General features: G+C 37.4%; 1 protein-coding gene across 1 annotated transcript in view; it reads left to right on the forward strand.

The window, feature by feature from the left end:
* The window catches only part of FAN1 (FANCD2 and FANCI associated nuclease 1), a 50,447-nt gene that overhangs the window by 18,683 nt on the left and 5,572 nt on the right, over positions 1–26,192 (forward strand). The window contains 6 exon segments of the mRNA XM_043988518.1: positions 738–869; positions 2,665–2,773; positions 4,378–4,497; positions 8,888–9,052; positions 9,803–9,965; positions 25,749–25,852. Of these exon segments, the coding sequence (XP_043844453.1) occupies positions 738–869; positions 2,665–2,773; positions 4,378–4,497; positions 8,888–9,052; positions 9,803–9,965; positions 25,749–25,852 (793 nt within the window).

Genomic DNA, 26,192 nt, shown 5'->3' on the forward strand with positions numbered 1-26,192 from the left:
CTTCAAAAAAAAATATCCTAAGGTGCTAATGGTCACATGGACTCTGCTTAGGTTTTGTAAAAAATAAACCTTCTGTCTTCACTTGGTTTAGACTGTCTTTACATGAACAGGCTTCTTTGTTCAAGTATAGACTAATTCTTCCTGTGTTTTCTGCCTTGCCAAGTCATCAGCATTGCTTTCAAAGCCTTTATGGCTCACAAGTATTAGGTTCATTGTTTTTGCTTATAAACATAGTCTGTTTATCTCATATAGAGGCAAGTAGATTTCTGATATATCATCAGGCATTCAAATTTAGTGTTACTGGCATTATTTTTGAAAAGCCCCAGTAATTTTCAGAACTTGGGAAGGACATCTATGTTTGAATGAGTGGTTTATCAAATATGGATTACAGTCATAAAAAAAGTTTAAAACTTTTTCTCAGAGATAGATGGTGAGCAAAGTGCTGCAAAGTGACTCCAGTTCAACTCTATATCTTATAATCCTTCTAGTGAGTGAATTATTTCATGGAACAAATTTTATTAGCTCTTCTAGGCCACTAGAGTATTAGTAAATTACTGCTATAAAAGTAAGCATTTTGCCCCTAAATAATACTGCCTAGATTGGACTACTGTGCCTTTTCTAACTTTGAAAAATTGATCTTGGAGAGAAATTAAGTATAAGAAATGGGTTAAATTCATTCGTTTTTATACAAATGCTTTTTTCACTTGCCTTTTCATTATGACTTTTTAAAACATCAGATATGCTTCAGCTGCTCATATGTTGAATGAAATTTCTACTGCTATGGTTAATGGGAACTGGAAGGAAGCTAATGAGCTCTGCAAATGTGCAAAGGAGGATTGGAACAAGCTAAAAAATCATCCATCCCTAAGGTAATAGCTTATAGCTGTGTCTTCAAACGCACATCCCAATGAGCATGCTCAGTTTATGTAAGACTTTTTTTTTTTTTTGCATGAAGATCATGTTGATTAATTCTGTGGTCAAACCTATAGTGTAGCTGGAAGCATTACATTTCTTGTTTATTTCGATACTGTTGTGTGAAATAGAAATAATCCAAAAGCTTAAAATGAATTCTCATATAAGAAAGTGCACTTTTCTGAGCATCAAAAATTTGTGTGAACAATAACCTGTTTTTCACTTGTCATTTAATTGGCTGTAGACCAATCAGTTGAATTTGAAATGCAGAAGAAACAAAGAAATGGTGCAGAGGTTATAGGAAACATACAAGGTTTATTCATCAAATAGAAATTCAAGTGGGTGCGGTTTTGCAGACAAAACCAAAGTGAGCAGTTGCTTTAAAAGTTCCACGTGGTCGGCACTAGATGTCTCACATCATATTATATGACAGTTACTGAACATTTTCACTATTTAAGTATAATCAAAAAATTCTATCCTGTTCATTCTTTTCACTGTTCAGCATTTACAAAATATTCATCAACAAGATCCTTTTATTCTTAGACTATTTGCTGCATAAATCCCATAAGGAAATAGTTTCTACTTAAAAGAACTGCTTATTAACCCAGAAGGATTATTCTTTAGGAAAGTAACCCTTGTTATTGGATTTAGGCTTGCGGATGAAATAGATGGTGAGTGGCCAGTAGAGTGACCCCAAAATATTGATTCTTTTGTTCAGTGCACTAGGGAGCTAGCTCCCTTCACGAATGCAGATCAGCAGCTGTTCTGCAGCTAAGAGTCTATGGAGAGCTGCCTTGAGACCCCGAGAGAAGTGACTTGCTCTGGGGTCTTACAGCCACATATATATATGAACCATATATGCCTCAGAGGTGAGACTTGAGGCTGCTTCTGGCTGACTCCAAGTCCAGGTCTTTATTCATGATGCAGGGCTGCCTCTCAAGGATTCGAGGACATATGTACTAAAAACCTGGACAGAAAGAAGAATTGTTTATATTTGTACCTAGGATGTGGGAAAGCATGCAGAGCATAGGTGGTTAAGGTAGTTAATATGTGGTTTTTAAAGACATTCAGCTTATTTTTAAACTTTTGATAACCTTTTTTTTTGTTTGTTTTGTTTTGAAAACCCCATATTGCCTTATTATTGATGTCCTCCACTCAAGTCTTCCTCTGCTGCCTAATCATGGCATGGAGGTGACCTTGCATTCATGGAACACAACTTCTGCCTGATCCTTCCAAGCTGAAAACACTTTGAGTGTGGACTTGATAGCAAAATTTTACCCCCACCCCAAAGCAGTTTTTAAAATATTATCACTAAAGGGTGGGCCATCAAATGACAATTTTTTTTAGTAATAACCATCTAATTAAGGGGAAGGAAATGAGCATTTATATAGCACCTATCCTGTGCTAGGCACAGTACTCTTTACAATTATTATTCATTTGATCCTCAAAACAACCCTGCAAAGTAGGTGATGTTATTATCCCCATTTTATAGTTGAGGAAACTAAAGCAGATGGTGGTCAAATGACTTGACCAGGGTCATACAGCTACTATCCAAGACTAGACTTGAACTCTGGAAGTTCTGACATTAGTTAGGTCCAGGACTCTAACCATTGGGCCACCTAGATGCCTCTAATTAAACAATGGAAAATGGTGATCTGCCTCCATATCAGTAATATCCATTCCCCAGCTCTGTGCATGCATTATCAAACCTGTAATTAACATTACATTCTTGGTATGACAACTTTATTTTAGATACCATGAGGATTTACCTCTTTACCTCCGGTGTTTTACTGTTGGATCGATTTATACAAGGATTTTCTCCAGAGCAGTTGAAATACTACAAAGACTACACATGTACGAGGTATGTCTTAGGTACTTTTCTGCTCTTTCAGGTATATAAATCCTCTGATTATGAAAAAAAATCAGATTTCTGTATATGATTTAATCTCATTTTGCTATTAAGGTAGATTAGCTCTGAATTTCTTCATATATTTTTGTAGCCAATAGTAATATCATTAAAGTACTCAATATAGGTAATTTACTGGGGTTTTAGGCGGGGAGGATGGAAGAGAGGAAGAGATTTCTTAAGATTTTTAAACAGTATTGGAATCCTTACTCTGTTTCCCCTTTTGGTGGATGAAAAGTTTGAGAGACATAATTTCTGAGTAATTAATAATCAATTTGATTAATTATGGCTAGCAGATAATTAATAAAAATGATGGTCATTTATCTTTCATAAACCAAAGACAAACCTCAGGGGCCACTGAATGCTTAAAATCCTTTAGAAAAGAGGATGTACCTGAGGGTGGAAATCAACTCTAATTGGTTAGCATTCAGTGAGTGGCTGGACATATTGATGAGGAGGTGGGCAAAAAGTCTTCAGCTCCTCCTTCAGATAATGTGACCTAATCATAAGACTCAGTTGCCTTCAGCAATATGGACAAAAGAATCCATCTTTACACACACTTTGCTGGCTGGTTTTCCCTTTCATAAGCTGGGTCACCCTAAATTCTAATGGAAAGTTCCAAGTACATGGGCTTATTTCTTAAGGGCAATATCTCACCTAGACTGGATTCTGTTTGGAAGATTTTCTGTTTGGATGGGGTCCCACTCAAGATCGAAAAGCATGTACCCTGAGGATTTGGGTCATCTCATCTATTAGCAGTGTCCTGCAGAGACTGGCTGAATAACCTACAGAAGTTTATTTCTGAATGAGGACATAGAAAGGGAAAACCTTAATCTCAGTTAATATTTCGTTATTATTATGAGAGAAATAATCGTTTCTATCACTCTTCTGTTGAATAGATCTGACAGAATGTACATGAGAAAAGAGATAAAAGGTAAAGGTAAAATACAAGCTTGATATGAGAATAGACTCACCTCTGTCCACTTTCCACCAGGTGTCATGGATTATTTATGAAGGAAATAACTGGAAGTAAAACAAACAAACAAATAAACACACCTCCCAGAAATTGACTCAGGAATAGTTTGTGAGAACTGTTAAGATTTACTTCTGCTCTTGGCATTTCAGTTATTGTAAAAGATCATTGTGAAAAGATGACTTCATACATTAGTAAAGAATGACTCTAATAAAGTCATACCTGGGCCAGTTTGCTCAGTTGATAAGATTATGGTATTTTGAAAGTACTGTTTTCACAGAGGCCAGTTTGCATGACCTGAAGAAAAACTGAGAAAAGTTAATACACACAAACCACATTCCTGCAACCTGATTGTTCTTCTCAGTACTTGATTACAAGGAATAACTAGATGAAAAACGTGATTATCCAACTCATCTTTACTACATGACAGATAACTCAAAGTGCATGTGAAATGGTGTGTTATCAGCTTCATCTTTGGGTACAAATGTGATTTGTAACTCCAATTTGTGATATTAATTAGTTTATAGATTTAATTCATCTTGAATTAATTTCTATTTGTCTAAATGAAAGCTTCTTGTCACTATAGGAAGCTGTAGAAGAACTTGAAAATCTTTTGTCACAAAAAATATATTGTCTTGAGAGCAGAGGTCGATGGTGGGACAGACTGGCACTTAATTTACATCAACATTTGAAACGTATTGAACAGGTATTATTATTAAGTAACAATTGCACTTAAAAAATATATGATCAATTGATGTGCTACAATTTTAAAAGACCGTATAAATCTTTTAAGTATTTGAGTATGATTCTTGAAAAAATATAGTAATTAAAAACACTTATTTCTTCGTTCGGTCATTTCTGTTTGCCCATCATTTCCCCCCTAAGAAAATGTCATGAGGATTCTAAAAAAAATTTTTGAATAGAAGTCTGATACTTATTATTTATGGTAGATCAAAATTAATTTAAAATTACAATGTCCTGTTAGCAGAACTTGTCACATGGCCTCCTATAGAGTATATGCCCCAGTTATGGCAATAGCTGTTTTCAAATTTTTCTTTGTATCACCAGTGCCTAGCACATAATAGGTACTTAGGAAATGTTTATTGAATTGAATATAGGATATTCTCATGAAAGGTAAATGATAGCCTAATCATCTGCAATATGGAATGTTTGTTTTGTGAGGGGAAATATGTTAAGAAATAAACTCTCAACATTACTCAGTACACATGTGCAACTACTTGAATAATTTTATTGAAAAGTGTCAAAATAATAGATTAAATTTAATCATTATTTATTGATCACTTATTATACACAAAAACATTGTGGGGGAAATAGAGATAATAGAAACCTCTGCCTTCAAGAAGCTTACAACTTGATGAAAGAAATAAGGCATGTATATGCAGAAATAATGATTCTTCTTGGCAAAGATACTAGACTGGTTTGCTATTTCCTTTTCCAGCTCATTTTACAGATGAGGAAACTGAGGCAAACAGGGGTAAGTGACTTTGCCCAGAGTCACACAGCTAGTGTCTGAGGTCAAATTTGAACTCAGTTCTTCCTGACTCTAGCTTTGGCACTCAGTCTACTGTGCCACTTTGCTGCTTCCAACAACAACAGAGGGGAATGTGGTAACTATCAGAACTATATTCAACATACACTAGAATTAAGAGTAAGACTATATAGAACACAGGAACCTAGACTTTTATTGGAACAGAACTTGAGAAATTGTCTAGTTCAAAGCTTCTTAAACAGTGGGTTGCAACCGCATTTGGGATTGTGTAACTGAATGAAAGGGCTGTGAAAAATTTGGCAACAGTAAAAGGTTATGTATATCTATTTTATATACTTATATACCCAGTTTCACATAAAAATTTCTCAGGCTAAAAAGGGGTCACAAGTGGGAAAAGCTTAAGAAGCTCTAGTTCAGCCCTCTCATGTTTCAGATAAGGACACTGAAGTGCCCGAGAATTTGTGGCTTGCCTAAGGAACCACTGAGTAAGAAGCAGAATGAGAATTTGAACCCAGGTCCTCTGACTCTAGATCCAGATCTCTCTCGATTTCAGGACTTGTAGCTGAATGATCAGAGAAGGCTTTTCAAAGGAGGTGAATTTGAGCTGGAGTTTGAGAACGGGTAGGATTTCTACAGACAAAAGGTTATGAAAGAACCCTAAAAGCAAAGGTAGGGGACAGGTTTGGACAACAGGCTGGGGCCCAGGAAGGCAGGTTGTGAAAGAACTGGAAAGAACTGGTTGAGGCCAGAATGTGGAGGACATTGAATGCTGTGCCTTTGGACTATATTTGGTAAGCCATTATTTGTTTTAGTCAGAGTCTTGCACACAGTAACTTGCATGCCGGAGGCATTTAATTATGCTTTGCTTATTGTGAGGAGTACTTATTTGAGGGTTTTTTCTGAAAAGATTTTTGAATAATGAGATGATCAGAATAATATTTGGAAAAGCTTAATCTCCCAATAGTTTATAGAATGAACTGGAAGAAGAATGGACTGGAGGTGGGAAAACCAATTAGAAGGCTCTTTGTACTGAGGTTATTATTGATAAAAGCCTGAACTAAAGTGGTGGAAGTGGAAGACAAATAAAAGGGACGTTTTGGAGGCATAATCAACAAGACTCTGGGAACAAGGAAGATGGAAAGAGTCAGAAATGATAGCCAGGCTTTGCTCCTGAGTGATTGGAAGAATGTTCTTGTCATGAACAGAAACAGGAAACTTGAGTCAGAGTGGGTTTGGAGGGCCAGGAGTGGGAGGAGTCAGTGGTACCCATGAGAGATCTCAGGGAGAAAGGAAAAAAGGGCAGATGGGAAGGGAACAAGCGTTTATTAAACATTTACTATATGCCAGGATAGTGCTTTAAAATTATCTTATTTGATCCTCACAACAACCCTATGAAGCAGGTGCTATTATTACCCCCCATTTTAGAGTTGAGGAGACTGAGGCAGACAGATTAAGTGACTTGCCCAGGGTCACGCAACTAGGCAGTTTCTGAGATTAGCTTTGTTTTTGTTTTTTGGTTTTTTTTTGTTTTTTAGTGAGGCGATTGGCGTTCAGTGACTTTGCCCAGGGTCACACAGCTAGTAATTGTTAAGTGTCTGAGGCCGGATTTGAACTCAGGTCCTCCTGACTCCAGGACTGGTGCTTGAGATTAGCTTTGAACACAGGTTTTCTTTATTCCAGAGGCAGCTAGGTGGTGCAGTGGATGGAGCATTGGCCGTGAAGTTGGGAGGACCTGAGTTCAAATTTAACCTGAGACACTTATTAGCTGTATGACCCTGAGCAAGTCACTTAACCCCAATTGCCTTAAATATCCAGGGTCCTTACCAGTTGTCCTGATAACATATCTTGCCACTGGACCCAGATGGCTCTGTAGAAAAAAAGTGAGACTGGTGACTTTTCACAGTCCTTCCTCACTTAAATCCAATTCATTGCTAGTCATGATATCTGTCATGGTCCTCTTTGAGAACGAAGGACAAACAACAACAATCCTTATTCCAGGATCAGCATTCTATGCATGGCTCTGAGTACATAATGACAAAATGTGGTACTACATGTTCTGCCTATTTTCTTACTATGTTATTCCGTGATTAAAAAAAAGTTTTGAAACACTACACAGTACTTTGTTACATGACTATACAATTTATTGAGTAATTAACCTCATACCATTGAATTGGTTCACCTGTTCCTGTTCAATACTGTGATTAGTGAAGTAGAAGATCTTTGAAGTAGAAAGTGGTTTTGTTAGCTGACATTATCAGAGGGCAGAGTGGGGAATCAAAAGACTATTAAGCACAGCTGAATCCAAACAGTAGCTCTTTGTGTGTCCAGTTGTTGGTTTCACCCCCATCTTCATTCCAGTCTTGCATTTGTGTTGAATGGTTGAGTCTGATCCTCTTTGGGCTTTTGTTTTTTCTACTGGCACATTAAGCAAATTAAGATGACTTTGGAATGGAAAAAAACCTAACCATGGAATGTGGAAATATTTCTTATTTCCTTTGTGCTGCAAATCGAAAAAACTGCCCAAAGTGTTTCAAATGAATAAATCATTTTCCTCTTTAAAAGTATGTAGGTATGATGTTTTGTTTTTGCCATTTATTACCTCCATGCTTTATTAACTAGGGTGAAACAGTAAAGATGGTCCAGAAAGTCTTTTGACTTTGTTACCTTCCTTTCATTTTCCAATAAGCTTAGAATTAATAGCTAGGTTTATATCAGATAATTCCCAGGGTTACTAATCTGAAAATTATTTTGTATACCTTCAGATATTTAAGTTTTCCTCAGCTTTCTTTAGGTTGCTAAAGAATCATTCCTTAGAACTTAGTTGACAATCCTTGAATGTTTTTATTCTACCCCTTCCAAACCTGTGTAGTGAGGGAATGAATAACTGGATAGCACATTATAGTAAAGAACTAACTAGAAAGGTAAGTAAGTAGGCTTCTTTTGTGAGTCTTTATCCCATGCTTTTAAAAATAATAATGCTGTATTATGCCTCTGACTTAAGGATCTCCTGGTATAGACATGTTTAGCCAATCATATCTTACTTTGCATTTATTTAGATTTTATTCCTCCAAATGTGACCCTAGAAGCCACTGGGGTTTTTTGTTTTTGTTTTTTTTTCAGAGTGAGAAAGTTAGAAGAGCATTTCAAAGAAAACCTGTGTTAAAATCCAGTTTGTAGTCCTGGCTTTATTACTACCTATTTATGTAACCTTAGGCAAATTACTCACCTGTGGGTCTCAGTTTTCTCATCTGTAAAATGAGGGAGTTTGAACAGATCTGTGATTTAGTGCTTATTTGTCACTGTGGTTTCTGTGATTCAAAAGTTCTTTGCAAAGATTTAGTAGCCAGTATTTATTGTGCTATGTAAGTGGATAACAGAGACAACTAAAATCATGTAGTTAATAGATTGTGCTTTATCATACATTTACTATGAGGAATATCAAAAGAGTTTCAGAACTGCATAAACCCTAATTTTTAAAGGGTTTATTTTGTTAATTTGCTAAGCTGAATAATTCACAGCACCCCATTAAGCTAAATGAAAGTCTGCCATATTTAAGACTCTCAGGCGTGATTGTGTTGTACCCTAGGCTATTCACTGTATCACAGAAGGGTTGTTGGATCCACATGTAAGAACAGGACATCGTTTCTCTCTTTACCAACGAGCAATTCGACTAAAAGATTCTCCAAGTTGTAAAAAATTCAGCCACCTCTTTCATAAAATGCCAGTTATAACTATTAAAGATGTTACCCATGTGAGTAAATTTCTTTTGGTTCCTATCTAGTCAAGATTAACTGACTGTACTTTCTCTTTTATATAGCCAACAACTAAAGAAGGATCTTTTTTTGTATCTTTCTTTTTTTTCTTTTCTTTTTTTTTTTTTTGCTGGGCACTGAGGGTTAAGTGACTTGCCCAGGGTCACACAGCTAATAAGTGTCAAGTGTCTGAGGTCAGATTTGAACTCAGGTCCTCCTGAATTCAGGGCCAGTGCTTTATCCACTGTGCCACCTAGCTGCTCCTGTATCTTTCAATATTAGAAGTTTTCTGTTCACATTTTGAACAAATTCTGTTTTCTTTTTCATCTTTCTGTCTTTATGAGTAGTTGCTCACAAAATGTGTGACTTACTCCAAACTTGCAAAGTCCGATATTTTTCTTTCTTCTTTTCAAGTGAATAAAAGTTTTTCTTATCCTTGTGGTTTTCTTTATACCATTTGAGTAAAGAAGCTTCCAGTGGCATTTTGCTAGTTTTTTGTCCTGAGTTGATTCCAGAGCAGTCAGTTCTAGCAGTCACATGTTGTCATAGGGCTAGGTGGGAGGTGGAGGGACTACAGTATGAACTCTATATTTCTTAGTTGTAAGATTATCAGCTATATATTTATGTTATCTACTGAAAATGGTCCGGTCATGACCAAGTATGGATTAAGAGAGTATTTTATTGCTGCAGATAAACAGTTGTGTAAAGGTAATCTGATTTGTTTTTATATCTGTTATGTTATTTTTCAGGTGACCATAAAAGGGAAAATGTGTCCCCAAAGCGGAATGGGAAAGTCTGTGTTTCTGATGGAGGACACTGATGCAGAAGGAGGTGAATTTACTCCGACCACAGTCATGTGTTCTGTTGAAGAGCTGGCTCTAGCCTATTACAGGCAGAATGGTTTTGACCAGGGTAACAGAAACAACTCAGTGTCTTTCATTTTTACCTCACCTATGTTTTCTCCTGTTTCTAGTCAGCACATTACAAAGGCAGACATTCTATGATTCCAACTCTGCAGAGCATCAAGGAGTGGCATCTTCTCATGGTTCTTCTTTGGTGTCAGTCTTGTTCTTTATAATTTTACAACATTCAGGTTCAGTAGTTTCCTGATTGTCCTTCTCTCTATTTATATTGTTGTGGTCATTGTAGAGATTGTCCTCTGCCTTAGCTAATTTCACTTCTTGTGAAAGTCTTTTTGTGCTTTTCTGTGGTCATCACTTCTTACTGCACAGTAACATTCCATTCCATTCACGTGACCACTTTTTGTTTAGTCATTCCACAATCAATTGACATCTACTTGATTTCCAATTTTATTACCATAAAAAGTGTTGCTGTAAATACTGTGGTATACATGGAAACTTCGTTCTTGTCAGTAACCTTAGGAAATAATGCCTAGCATTGGACTCTCTGGATCAAGGGGTAAAAACATTTCAGTCACTTTATTTACATAATTCCAAATTGCTTTCCAGAATGGTTAGATTAGTTTCACAGATCCACCAACAATTAATGTGGCTTTCCACAATTCTGTAAGCATTGACTATTTAGCACATTGGTCAGTACGAGATGAAACATCAGAATTATTTCGATTTGCATTTCTCTGATTATTAATAGTTTGGAACATTCTTCCATATGATTGATGATAGTTTACAGTTATTTCGATAACTGTTTTGTTTCTTTTTTTTTTGCGGGGAAATGAGGATTAAGTGACTTGCCCAGGGTCACACAGCTAGTAAGTGTCAAGTGTCTGAGGCCAGATTTGAACTCAGGTCTTCCTGAATCCAGGGCAGGTGCTTTATCTACTGCACCACCTATCTGCCCCCTCAATAACTGTTTTTTTTCATATTGCTTGACTACTTAGCTATTTGTGGAATGTCTTTCGGGCAGGGAAATCAACCATCAGACTCTTGCAATAGTTCAGTGCAATAGTGATGAGGGCCTGTATGGGGGTGTTTGCTATTTGATGGCAGAGAAGACAGCATACACAAGAAGGGTGGGGAGAAGTGAGTGAGGGTGGGGAGTCAGGACTAACACCCAGTTTGTGAGCCTGGGTGATATGGAGGATAGTGGTATTCTTTTTTTTTTTTTTTAATGTATGAGGTATTTTATTTTTTCCGTTACATGTTCTCAACTTTTGTTTATACATGCTTTACAATTTCAGATTTTTCTCCCTCCCTCCCCTCCCTCTCCCCTCCCCTAGACAGCAGGTAATCTGATATAGGTTATATCTATATATCTCTATACATATACATATAGATATATATATATATATACACACACATATATATATACACATAATAACATTAATCCTATTTCTGCATTAATCCTGTTATAAGAGAAAGAATCAGAGCAGTGATTCAAAACCTCAAAGTAGAAAAAAAAACACAGCACCCAAAACAAAAGAAATAATGTGGTTCAATCAGCATCTATACTCTACAGTTCTTTCTTTCTTTTTTTTTCTTGGATTTGGAGATCCTCTTCTATCATGACTTCCCTGGAACTTTTCTGTACCATTGCATTGGTGAGAAGAATATAGTCCATCACAGGAGGTCAACACTCAATGTTGATGATACTGTGTACAATGTTCTTCTGGTTCTGCTCATCTCACTCATCATCAGCTCATTCAAGACCCTCCAGGTTTCTCTGAACTCCTCCTGCTCATCATTTCTTACAGCACAATAGTATTCCATTGTATTCATATACCACAACTTGTCCAGCCATTCCCCAATTGATGGGCACCCCCTCAACTTCCAATTCCTTGCTACCACGTAAAGAGCAGCTATAAATATTTTTGTACATGTGGGTCCCTTTCCCCCTTCCATGATTTCTTTGGGCAAAAGACCTAAAAGTGGGATTGCTGGGTCAAAGGGTATGCACAGCTTTATTGCCCTTTGGGCATAATTCCAAATTGCTCTCCAGAATGGTTGGATCAGCTCACAGCTCCACCAACAATGCATTAGTGTTCCAATTTTCCCACAGCCTCTCCAACATTTATTATCTTCCTTTTTTGTCATTTTAGCCAATCTGATAGGTGTCAGGTGGTACCTCAGAGTTGTTTTAATTTGCATCTCTCTAATCATTAGAGATTTAGAGCATTTTTTCATATGGGAATAGATAGCTTTGGTTTCTTCATCAGAAAACTGCCTGTTCATACCCTTTGACCATTTCTCAATTGGGGAATGACTTGGATTCTTATAAATTTGATTTAATTCCCTATATATTTTAGAGATGAGGCCTTTATCAGAAGCACTGGCCTCAAAAATTGTTTCCCAGCTTTCTGCCTCCCTTCCAATTTTGGATGCATTGCTTCTGTTTGTACAAAAATTTTTAAATTTAATATAATCAAAATCATCCATTTTGCATTTTATAATATACTCTATCTCTTGTTTGGTCAAAAACTGTTTTCCTTTCCAAAGATCTGATAGGTACACTATTCCTTTCTCTCCTAATTTACCTATGGTATCACCTCTTATGTCTAAATCATGTATCCATTTTGACCTTATTTTAGTATAAGGTGTAAGATGTTGGTCTATGCCTAATTTCTGACATACTATCTTCCAGTTTTCCCAGCAGTTTTTGTCAAATACTGAGTTCCTATCCCAGAAGCTGGAGTCTTTGGGTTTATCAAACACTACATTACTAGTGTCATTTACTACTGCATTTCCTGAGCCTAGCCTATTCCATTGATCTACCACTCTATTTTTTAGCCAGTACCGGATAGTTTTGATGACTGCCGCTTTATAGTAAAGCTCCAGGTTTGGTACCGCTAACCCACCTTCCTGTGAATTTTTTTTCATTATTTCCCTGGATATTCTTGATTTTTTGTTTTTCCAGATGAATTTTGTTATTATTTTTTCTAGCTGTATAAAATAATTTTTAGGTAGTCTGATTGGTATTGCACTGAATAAGTAAATTAATTTAGGCAGTATTGTCATTTTTACTATATTAGCTCTGCCTATCCATGAGCAATTGATATCTTTCCAATTATTTAGATCTGATTTGATTTGTGTGAAGAGTGTTTGGTAGTTGTGTTCGTAGAGTTCCTGGGTTTGTCTTGGCAAGGAGACTCCCAAGTATTTTATATTATCTACCGTTACTTTAAATGGAATTTCTCTTTCTATCTCTTGCTGCTGGACTTTGTTGGTCATGTATAGAAATGCTGATGATTTATGTGGATTTATTTTATATCCTGCTACTTTGCTAAAGTTGTTAATTGTTTCAAGTAATTTTTGACTTGATTCTCGAGGATTCCTTAAGTATACCATCATATCATCTGCAAAGAGTGATAGTTTTGTTTCCTCCTTGCCTATTCTAATTCCTTTAATTCCTTTCTCTTCTCTGATTGCTAAAGCTAACATTTCTAGAACAATATTAAATAATAGGGGTGATAATGGACATCCCTGTTTCACCCCTGATCTTATTGGGAAGGCCTCTAATTTATCTCCATTGCATATAATACTTGCTGATGGCTTTAGGTAGATACTGTTTATTATTCTAAGGAAAGCTCCCCCTATTCCTAAACTCTCTAGTGTTTTTATTAGGAATGGGTGCTGTACTTTGTCAAAAGCTTTCTCTGCATCTATTGAGATAATCATATGATTTTGGTTGGTTTTCTTATTGATGTGGTTGATTATGTTAATAGTTTTCCTAATGTTGAACCAGCCCTGCATTCCTGGTATAAATCCCACCTGGTCATAGTGTATTATCCTGGTGATCACTTGCTGCAGTCTCCTTGCTAATATCTTATTTAAGATTTTAGCATCAATATTCATTAGGGAAATTGGTCTATAATTTTCTTTCTCTGTTTTTGCTTTGCCTGGTTTTGGTATCACCATCATATTTGTGTCATAAAATGAATTTGGTAGAACTCCTTCTTCACCTATTTTTCCAAATAATTTGTATAATATTGGAATTAATTGTTCTTTAAATGTTTGGTAAAATTCACCCGTAAACCCATCTGGCCCTGGGGATTTTTTCTTAGGGAGTTCATTAATAGCTTGTTCAATTTCTTTTTCTAATATGGGTTTATTTAAGGATTTTATTTCCTCTTCAGTTAACCCGGGCAGTTTGTATTTTTGTAAGTATTCATCCATTTCATTTAGATTGTCAAATTTATTGGCATACAGTTGGGCAAAATATTTCCTAATTATTGCTTTAATTTCCACTTCATGGGTGGTAACATCACCCTTTTCATTTTTGATACTGGTAATTTGGTTTTCTTCTTTCTTTTTTTTAATCAAATTAACCAATATTTTATCTATTTTATTGGTTTTTTCATAAAACCAGCTCTTAGTTTTATTGATTAATTCTATAGTTTTTTTGCTTTCAATCTTATTAATTTCTCCTTTAATTTTCAGGATCTCTAATTTAGTGTCTAATTGGGGATTTCTAATTTGTTCTTTTTCTAGCTTTTTAAGTTTCTCATTAATCTCCTCTTTCTCTTTTTTATTCATGTAAGCATTTAGAGCTATAAATTTTCCTCTAACCACTGCTTTGGCTGCATCCCATAGATTTTGGTATGTTGTCTCATTATTGTCATTCTCTTGGATAAAGTTATTGATTGTTTCTATGATTTCTTGTTTGGCCCATTCATTCTTTAGAATGAAATTATTTAGTTTCCAATTGATTTTCATTCTACTTTTCCCTGGCTCTTTCTTACATGTAATTTTTATTGCATCATGATCTGAGAAGGATGCATTTACTATTTCTGCCTTTCTACATTTGACTATGATGTTTTTGTGCCCTAATACATGGTCAATTTTTGAAAATGTGCCATGTACTGCTGAGAAAAAGGTATATTCCTTTCTATCCCCATTCAATTTTCTCCAGACATCTATCATGTCTAACTTTTCTAGTAATCTATTCACCTCTTTCACTTCTTTCTTATTTATTTTTTGGCTAGATTTATCTAATTCTGAGAGGGGGAGATTCAGATCCCCCACTAGTATAGTATTACTATCTAATTCCTCTTGTAACTCATTTAACTTCTCCTCTAAGAACTTGGATGCTATACTACTTGGCGCATACATATTTAATATTGATATTACTTCATTATCTATAGTACCTTTAAGTAAGATGTAATTTCCTTCCTTATCTCTTTTAATGAGATCTATTTTTGCCTGCACTTTGTCTGAGATAAGGATTGCTACCCCTGCCTTTTTTACTTTAGCTGAGGCATAATATATTCTGCTCCAGCCTTTACCTTTACTCTGTGTGTATCTCTCTGCTTCAAATGTGTTTCTTGTAAACAGCATATTGTAGGGTTCTGGTTTTTAATCCACTCTGCAATTCGCTTCCGTTTTATAGCAGAGTTCATCCCATTCACATTCACAGTTATTATTACTGACTGTCTATTCCCCTCCATTCTATTTACCCCCTTTGTACTTTTCCCCCATTCTTTCACCCTATTCCTTCTCACCAACGTTTTACTTCTTACCCCTGCCTCCCCCGATTTGCCCTCCCTTTTTATCACCCCCCTCTCTTTTCTTTACCCTTTTCTCCCTTATTTTTGTCCTCCCTTCTATCAGTCCCCCCCTTTCCCTTCCCCTTTTGTTTCCCTAAAGAATGAGTTAAGTTTCTTTATCCCAGTGAACGTATATGTTATTCCCTCTGTTAAGGGCTAAAATTCTAGCTAGTCTGTCTAAAATATTTAATGAGTGGTCGCCAATAAATTATAAGCTTTAGCAAGAGTTAGACTTTTAAGCATTTATTAAGGAGAATAAGAATTTGGTAAAGAGAGAGAGAAAGGTCTAGATTCCTATCTATTAAAGGGAGAGCGCATTTCTAGCTCCCTTCTCCGCCAGAGTCCAGAGGAAAGAGAGCCAGACCGAGCGCCAGTCTCTTCCTTCCTCCTCCCACTAGTCTGCGTCACTTCCTCCCCGCCAAAGAAAAGACTCCTGGTCTTGCCCTCAAAGACCTTCGCTTCATGGGCAGAACTCTTCTACAGTAAGTATCCAGCAGGTGGCGTCATTCCAATCGTTACAGTCCCCCCTGTTGTTCCTCAAGAAACAAAATGTTTCCTTGATGGAACAGTAAAAACAATATAATAACTATTGCTAACTAATAATATGTGAACAACAATATAGAAAAGGAAGAGAGGAAAGTTTTGTCCAGAGGGGCGATTTTTTTTTTTGTCCTCATGAACCGACGCTTTGACATTGGTCTTGCAAAGGGAGGGCCTCTGCAGAGAATACATGTTACAGATTGTGTATATTATAACAGAAAGAGAAAAAACAACAAAAACAACAAATCAAAACTGTTCATTTAAAGTCTCTGAAAGTCTTTTCTCAGATGTCCTCTAGGTGTAGTCGTGGAATGGAAGTCTTTTCAGGGGTTGATGTGTGGATGCTGGTAATCAGCCAGGAAAATTTCCTACAAAATTGAGCTTAACACAACTTTAAAACAGCTTTGTCAATAATCAAATCAAACAATGAAAGTTCTCAAAAACATGTCTAAGGGAATACAGAATCTTAGTTGTTACACATGAAACATATAATAAAACAAAAATTGAAACATTCTTTAAAATTATAATCTTACTATAGTCCCCCCTTATGGAGGGTAATTGAGAAGACAATTGCTGCGATATTAATTTTTAAAAATAATTTTTATCTTTGTTTCATCACTTTTTGCATCATCTGCCTAATTATCCTCATGCCATTATGAGAAATTAGAAAATCTAATATAATTGGTAACAGGTGTCAAGGCCAAATTCAACACTGTTATTTATCATGACACCTGAGATAATTATGGGGGTTACCATAAAAGAACAGAGAAATGATGGGATATGAGCATTCCCACACTTGAGCAATATGTACTGCCCATACAGTATGCCAGGCTTAAAATAGGTGGATGGAATATATGTCCATGCCACCGAACATATTGGAAGAAACTGAATCAGACTTAATCAGATGCATGGGATTGAGATGTCCATGGCATCAGGCATATAGGAGGGAGCATAGAAGCCAGGTGTAGAAGTGAGATGGGTGGGATGAATACTTCCAGCCATCTGTACAATATTGTGGGGAAAAAGAGAATAAAATATTAAACCAAGAGAATCCAACCTCAACATTTGTCAAAAGCCGTTCCCTCGGCCATACCTTGACTTCATGCATGTCTCCCCTCATGTGACAGTTCAGTGTCTGCTCTTGCATGTATTCCTCTTGTGATTGGATGGCATCTTGGCCAACTGGCATCTGATAACTCAGAATAAAGGCAATTAATGTCTTAAATGATAAGTTCCCATAATCCAAGTCTCATATGGATTTAAAATTGAGGATAATAAATGATTGCAAAAAATGTGAATACATCTTGACTCAAAATATAATATATAATTATGCAACAATTTCAAATAATACCCTTTTTTTTACTTAGTATACAATTACTTTTGTGAAAAATCAGAACATACTTAAATACAAGTTAAAGCACAACAGAATCTCAAAGAACTTTTTTTTTTTTTTGAAAATAGAAAACTTTTACAAATGTTCCCCTCTTTTTTTTTTTTTTTTGGGAATATGCTTATCAAAAATAATACTTCTAGAATCAATTTACACTTGCCATGGCAACCAATTTGCCAGGGAAATGCTTTAAAGAGTTTGATCAAATAATCAGTTGAGAAAAAATAACAAAAACAAACAACTCAGAATATGGGAGCACAATACTCCTAGAATTAACATTGTATAATAAAATCAAAAACCATCTTGCAATGTTTCAAAATTAGATAGACAAATGAATAGAAGAAAATACACATGGAACAATAAAAGACAATGAAATTCAAACTAAGGAAGTCTAAATGAATGTGAACTTAATATTAATAAGAGTATTATAAAATATAAACTTGATCACATGACTATAAAAAGCTTTTACAAATATTCTCCTTGTTTTAAAACTAAATATAAAACACAATCTCAAAAGCATGAAAATCTCTATGAAAATAAACCATACCATTAATTTCAAAATGTATATGTAATAGCATAGAAATCCTATGTAACCTCTGAACTGATATTAATACTCTGAGTGAATTCAGAACACCTTTGATTCTGATATCTAAAATCCCCAATACTCATATCAATACCTTGCTGCTTACTTCTACATTTCTGTAAAATATATACCCTTCCATGGCAAAAGAGGCAGAGTCTTGAACTATGTTGATTGTCATTCTTATTCAGCTTAAGTTTTTCTTCTTTAACCCCTCTATATTGTCTGTCAGTCTTTTCACCATACAAATGCTTTATAAGATTACTAATTAAAGACAAAAGCAGGTTAGCAAAATTATGAACAAAACGAGCATATCTGGAATTTAAAGAGTTTTCTAAGATTGTCTCAAAGCACAGCCAGGCCGGGGAAGGGCTGAGCCTGAAGCTGCAAATGCAGGTAGAAAAACTTGAGCATGCGCATCAGATCTCTGGACTTCCCAGGCAGGGGAAGCAATGGGCTTGGCCATAGGAGGAGTAGAGGGTGGGGTCTGGAGAGGAGGGGAGGGACCAGAGCAATTTGAATCAGACTTGATTTTGAACTCAGGCCTGGATTCCTCTTCCCCACTTTGCCTCCAGGTGCTAGGGGATTAAAAGCTTCTAGAGGGTGGGTCATTGCCTCCAGGCATGCAAAAATTAGAGCAACAATTAGTGTTAGAACTGGGAAAAGCTGCGGGAATCTCTTCAGGTTTCTCTGAAAAAGCATGGTTGGGAGAGGGAGAGATATTTCCTTGTGTGAGTAAGTTGCTGGCTCTTTTAACAAAAATAAAAATAAAAATAGAAAATCCACAAAAACAAAGCATTAACATGATCTTATCTCCCATTTGTCTGGTTAAACAGACCAAAATCAAAAATAGGATAATTAGGGAGTTTAAAAGGTCCATTCGAAAAAATTCAAAGGAAAAACACAGCCAGTACACCAGTACTTAGCAGTTAAAGGGAGAGGGAGGGGAAATTTCTTACCCAACCAGAAGATCAGAAGAAGACTGAGGGTTAGCTTTCCTCTTCGTGGTCAGCCATCTGTTAAGGGCTAAAATTCTAGCTAGTCTGTCTAAAATATTTAATGAGTGGTCGCCAATAAATTATAAGCTTTAGCAAGAGTTAGACTTTTAAGCATTTATTAAGGAGAATAAGAATTTGGTAAAGAGAGAGAGAAAGGTCTAGATTCCTATCTATTAAGGGAGAGCGCATTTCTAGCTCCCTTCTCCGCCAGAGTCCAGAGGAAAGAGAGCCAGACCGAGCGCCAGTCTCTTCCTTCCTCCTCCCACTAGTCTGCGTCACTTCCTCCCCGCCAAAGAAAAGACTCCTGGTCTTGCCCTCAAAGACCTTCGCTTCATGGGCAGAACTCTTCTACAGTAAGTATCCAGCAGGTGGCGTCATTCCAATCGTTACACCTCTTTGAGTCAAATCTAATGAGAATAGGGTTGAAACCATGTTCCCCCCTCCTTTCTTTCCCTCTATTGTAATAGGTTTTTTTCCACCTCTTCATATGATATAATTCATCCCATTCCACCTCCCCTTTCCTCTCCTCCCCATAGACTCCCTTTTTATCCCCTTAATTCTTTTGTATCATCACATCAAAGACAATTTATATTTATACCCTCTATATAAAGTCCTTCTCTCTGCCCAAATACATTTACAGTTCTTAAGAGTTATGAGTATTATCTTCCTGTGTAGGGATATAAACAGTTTAACCTAATAGGGTAACTTTTTTTTTCCCCTCTGTTTACATTTTAAACTTCTCTTGAGTCTTATATGTTGAGATCAAATTTTCTATTCAGTTCTGGTCTTTTACCAGGAAAGATTGAAAGTCCCCAATGTCATTAAATGTCCATCTTTTCCCCTGAAAGAAAATGCACATTTTTGCTGGGTAATAGATTCTCGGCTGCAATCCAAGCTCCTTTGCCTTCCGGAATATCATATTCCAAGCCTTGCGGTCCTTTAATGTTGAAGCTGCCAGGTCCTGAGCAAGCCTGACTGTGGCTCCATGATATTTAAATTGCTTCTTTCTGGCTGCTTGGAGTATTTTCTCCTTCACCTGATAATTCTGGAATTTGGCTACAATATTCCTTGGAGTTTTCCTTTTGGGGTCTCTTTCAGGAGGTGATCGGTGGATTCTTTCAATGATGATTTTATCCTCTGATTCTATGATATCAGGGCAGTTCTCCTTAATAATTTCCTGGAATATGGTGTCTAGATTCTTTTTCTTGTCATGGCTTTCAGGCAGTCCAATGATTCTCAAATTGTCTCTCCTCGATCTGTTTTCCAGATCAGTTGTCTTTCCAATGAGGTATTTCACATTTTCTTCTATTTTTTCATTTTTTTTATTCTGCTTGACTGATTCTTGGTGTCTCATGGATTCCTTATCTTCCAACTGTCCCACTTTAATTTTTAAGGCATTGTTTTCTTCAGTGAGATTATGCACCTTTTTTTCCATTTGGCTAAGTGAATTTTTTAAGGTATTGTTTTCTTCAGTGAGATTATGCAGCTTTTTTTCCATTTGGCCAAATGAATTTTTTAAGGCTTTGTTTTCTTCAGCTTCCTTTTCCAAGCTGCTGATTCTTTTTTCATAGTTTTTCTTGTTTTGCTTTCATTTCTCTCCCCATTTTTTCTTCTACCTCTTGCAATTGATTTTTAAAATCCTTTTTGAGCTCTTCCAGGAAGGCTTTTTGTTCTTGCGACCAATTCACCTTCCCTTGTGAGGCTTCAGATGTAGACAATTTGAGGCTATTGTCCTCATCTGAGTTTGTGTTGGCTTCTTCCCTATTGATACAGAAGCTCTCAATGGAGAGGGCTCTTTTTTGCTTCTTACTCATTATTGCAGCTTATTTATTTATTTTTTAAGTTAAGGTCTGCTCTGGGGGCACCAGGGTCCCTGTTTTGGGCTTCTTGTGCAGGGGTATAGGTGCTGTGTGACCGGGCTTTTACTCTGAGGCCTTTATGGTGTGTGGAGATCCCCTGCCTTGCACTTCCTGTCTGATTGCGCTCAGCCAGCCAGGCGCCAGACCCCGGCGTCTTATCCCGCCGTTCGTGGCCCTCTCGGACGGTGCAGATAGGTTTTTCCACTGTCCTTCTTGGCCACCAGATTTTTGAACCAGGTTCCGGGAGCCTCAGTTGTTCGGCTGTGGCCCGCAGCTCCTGCTGACTTGCCCCGACCCCCTTGGCGCTGGGTTGCTGCCCTGCCCTGGGCCTCCCTTTTGCCCGAGTCAGACCGACCTTTTCCTGAAGTCTTCTAAATTATCTCTGGTTGGAGGACTGTGTCTCTCTGTCTCTTTGCAGGTTCTGTAGTTTCAGAATCCGTCCAGAGGCTTGATTTAATGTTCGTTTTGAGGGAACAGAAGGAGAGCTCAGGCAGCTTGCTGCTTCCTCTCCGCCATCTAGGATAGTGGTATTCTTGATAATAATAGGAAAGTTTGGAAGAGGACAGGGTTTTCAGGGAAAGATAATGAGTTTAGTTTTGGACATGTTGAGTTCGAGATGTCTACAAGACATCCAGTTTGAGATGTCTATTGTTTTCTTGCTATGCTTAATAATTAAGTAAGTAAGAATTAGGATGGTAATGTCTTATAAAAGAAGTTTGGTAAAGTATTTTTTTCAATTTTTGAGAATAATTTGTGCAGTTGAAGTAGTCATTGTTCTTTAAGTTTGTTGGAGGGCAGCTAGGTGGCGCAGTGGATAAAGCACCTGCCCTGGATTCCCAGAGGACCTGAGTTCAAATCTAACCTGAGACACTTGACATTAACTAGCTGTGTGACCTTGGGCAAGTCACTTAACCCTCATTACCCTGCCCCCCCCCAAAAAAAAGTTTATTAAGATTCTCTTGTGAACTCATATGGACCAGTTTTTTTTTCCCCCCGCCCTCCTTTGATAATTCCCTTGTAGGCAGTTCTTTAATAAGGTTTGATTATCTAAGATCTCTATTTGGTGTTGTGTTAGTTTGAGTATTTTATATTTTTGAAGGCATTCCTCTATTTTTTTTGTGTTCTCAGTTTTGTTAACATGTAGCTATCATTTAACCCTGTCTTGTTGCTTGCAAAGTGGGTCTTCCCCAACAACAACAACAAAAACCCAATCCAGTACATTAGAGAAAGAGGAAAAGAAAAGAAAATCTTTTTCTCAGAGGTCCCTTACAATGTTCTTTGAGTATGTGGGCTTCTCACCACAGGGACTGAGGATCTTGGGTTGACTGGAAGTCAGCCCCTCAGCCTTCAGATCAGAAACCAGATTGACTTGATTGGTCCCTTGTCTTTCGGGGTCAGGGTCCTTGCCCTCTACCTTTCCTGTGAAGAGTCCCCGGTACTCTTGGCCAAGTCAGCTTTGTTGTACAGTCTTTTCAGTCATGTCTGACTCTTTGTGACCCCTTTTGGGTTTTCTTGGCAAAGGATACTGAAGCAGTTTGCCATTTCCTTCTCCAGCCCATTATTTATTTATTTATTTATTTTGTGAGTCAATTGGGGTTAAGTGACTTGCCTAGGATCACACAGCTAGTAAGTGTTTAGTGTCTGAGGCCAGATTTGAACTCAGGTCCTCCTGACTCCATGGCTGGTGCTCTATTCACTGTGCCACCTAGCTGCCCCCCCTTTTTTTTTGCAGGGCAATGAGGGTTAAGTGACTTGCCCAGGGTCACACAGCTAGTTAAGCGTCAAGTGTCTGAGGCTGGATTTGAACTCAGGTTGTCCTGAATCTGAGGCTAGTGCTTTATCCACTGTGCCACCTAGCTGCCCCGTCTCCAGCCCATTTTACAGATGAGGTAACTGAGTCAAACAGGGTTAAGTGACTTTCCCAGCATCATGCAGTTAGTATCTGAGGCCACATGTGAACTCAGGTCTTCCTGAATCCAGGCCTGGCATTCAATCCACTGCACCACCTAGCTACCCTTCAGTCAACTACAAAGTACTAAAACAGAACTGGCACTGAACTCTGGGGTACTGGAATACTTTCCTTCCTTCCTTCTTTCTCTCTTATTAAAGGGGTCTTTTTCCTCTGAGTCCCCCACCCCGACCCCACTCACATCCCAGGCTTAATCACTGACTAACTTAAAAAGGAAAATAAAATAAAGCTTCTTATTTCAAAAACGAAAACTTAGTCCCTACAGAAATTTGCAGATCATGTGGAACTCTCTCTGCAGGGAGCTGACTTCATCACTCCCTCTCACCCTCCAGTGAGAAACCAAACTCTTTGGTGAAATCTCTTTTACGATCCCATCAGCACCTAAGGTCATCCGATAGGATCTGTAGGAAATTTTTAAGATGTCCCTTTCTACAGGAGGCACATGGGAATTTCTCTCAGGGTCCTGGTACCCACGTTAATCCTCTTTGAATGGTAGGCAGATTTCTGCTGGGTCACTATTCCTAGAGGCTTCAGGAATATCCCCCAGGAGACAACTGGCACTGAAAGGACCCTTATTAAAATTCCAAACTCACCCAATACTAGGACAGGTAGGCTGAGTTAGAGGCTAAATTTAATCTCAAGTAAACCCTGAATAGTGCTGAGGCTCCCAGGCAAAAGGGATTAAGTTTTTGGAGATGAATGCTTGGGATTTCGAGGCCAGCAGGCAAAATATTTCCAGAACTCAGATGAGCTGGCTAGACTTATATCCCAAATAAGGGCAAGCAGTCTAGATCTGCTTTAAAGTAAAAGCAAATACTGTGAACATTTATGAGCCACCATAGTACGCTTCAGGCAAACCACTAGTCACTAGTGTTTTAGGGTGCAAATTCCAAAAACTTCTCATGTTAACGGCAGTGTGCGTACTAGATTACGGTTATATAACAGATAATGGTACATAATAACTATTCTTACAGGCAAAGAGTGTCTCAAAAGGATTTGTCTGACTTTTAAGGATATATACCTCAAAAGCAAAAACAGCAGTTTGAAAGAGGGGGAAAAGTTCCTATTTTTCTAGTGGATCTAAGGTGTCCAGTAATTAAAGTCCCAGGTAGAGAAACTTTCCAGTGGGTTCCCCAAAATGCAAAGGGCTTTACATTTATCCTGAATGAGGTCTTTTCCCTCCCCAACCCACCCCATGTAGCTCATGGAAGTTGTAAGAATTCTTATCCCAGATCCCACTCTCACAAATGTGGCTCAGGTCTGGGAGCAAGGCTACATCTGCCCCCTGGGTTTCTAAGTGTTTACCCAAGGAATTGGGATGATTCCCTAATGCCACTGGCGCTTGAACCTCCACTAATATGTTTCCCCCTAACCCCTGGGACCACACTGACTCCTATACTACCTTGGTCCCTAAAAAGAGTAGGCTCAGACTTAAAGCAGTTTCTATATAGCATTTGTCCTACCATTTTAGCTTCTAAATGCACTATAGCCAATGAATGGATGTGTCCAGGTCTTTGCTGTTACTGTATTGGGTCAAACCAATTGATCACTCTTCTGCTCTAGTTGGACCACATATATTTCACGAGCTCTCACTTAAACTCAATATGTCCAAAACTTAGCTCATTATCTTAACCCCTAAGGCCTCCCCAACCCCTCCCCCCTATTAACCTTATACCTTCCTTCCAGTTCCTCAGGCTCACAGTGTATCTTCCTTGACTCTTGCTATCTCTTATCTCCACCCTGGTTGTCCATATCTAATCTGTTGCCATAGTCTGGATTTCACCTTTGCAATAACTCTTGAATATGCCTCCTTCTCTCCACGGACACTGACACTGCTCTAGTGCAGGGCCTCTTCACCTCATTTTTGTTCTATTACAACTGCCTGCTGGTGGGTCAGACTGACCCAAAACATTCCACAATAGATAAGTAATAAAGGGATATGAACCAACAGTTCCCAAACTGTTTGACACTGGCCTCTTGGAAGTTCCATGGACAAGACACTCCATGTCTTGACTGGGCCTTCTCTGTCTGTCCTCCAGGCTTGGAGTGCTCTCCTTCCTCATCTATACCTGCTGGCTTCCTTCCAGCCTAAAATCCTCTCTTCTACAGGAAACCCTTCACAGCCCCTTGTAATTCTAATGCCTTCTCTTAATTATATCCTATGTATCCCATTTATTGTTGGTACATATGTGTTTACTTGTTTTCTTCCACATTAGACTCTGAGTTCCTTTGGGAAGGGACTGTGTTTTGCCATTTTTTGTATCCCCAGGGCTTAACACTGCACCAGGCCCATAGTAAGACCCTTAATAAATGTTACTGACTGACTGTCAGGCCAGTTGCTTAGTATTCAATTTGCAGTTAGCACATACTTGCCTTTAATCTTCTGAGAACAAATAGTAAACGTCCTTAACTATTATCCAGAGTACTGGGAATCCAGCTTCTGGCCATTTCTATGTCTGCCTCTCTCTTCTCTCCAATTTTCACTGACCAGGGATCAGATTCTATATCTCACTTCTTTGCTTTGCCTTGGTTTTACTATTGAGAGCTTCAATATATTATGTATCAACACTTTTTCTAGATATTTCCACTAGGTCTTTGAAATGTCTGAAATGACATAGTTGATAATATCTGAAAAAAAGGATTTTTAATTATCTCAGGAATAAAATTTTGCTACTCTAAACCAGGATCCCTTATAGAAATGAATGGCAATACCAATACATGATGTATTTTTGTACTACGTGATAATCCTCAAAAAAAAATTTGTTACTAATTTGAAAACTAAGCATTTGGTAAGTGTTCATCTGTTTTGAGGTTGTTGCATTAATTTAAGGAAAGAAACTTTGTCAGATTTCCATTTTACTACTGCAAATCAGGATATCTATATGGCTTTTTGCTCTAGGTATTCATGGGGAAGGATCCACATTTATTACACTGTATAGCCTTCTACTGTGGGATGTTATTTTCATGGATGGCATACCAGATGTTTTTAGATATTCCTATCAGGTATTTATATATATATATATATAGAATCTCATCATTCTTTAAGCAACTTTTCTAATAATTAACATTTTTGCTATTTAGTTTTGTATATAATAGAGGATTGAAAACATTAACATTTTTTAATCCAAAATTATCTTATGCTACATAGCATTACTGTATATTATAGCATACGATTTTATACTATATACTTAAATTGATAGTTTAAATAATTGTTATGTTGAATTCCAAATTCCTACTAAATTAATCTTAAATCTTATGAATTCATATTATGCCATATGGGTATCTATTAAGCTGTCATTATTTAGCCTAGAAACCTTTTGAGGTTGTATCAGCTATAAAAAAT

Source organism: Dromiciops gliroides, chromosome 2 (genome assembly GCF_019393635.1).
Source record: "Dromiciops gliroides isolate mDroGli1 chromosome 2, mDroGli1.pri, whole genome shotgun sequence".
Taxonomy (NCBI): Eukaryota; Metazoa; Chordata; class Mammalia; order Microbiotheria; family Microbiotheriidae; genus Dromiciops; species Dromiciops gliroides.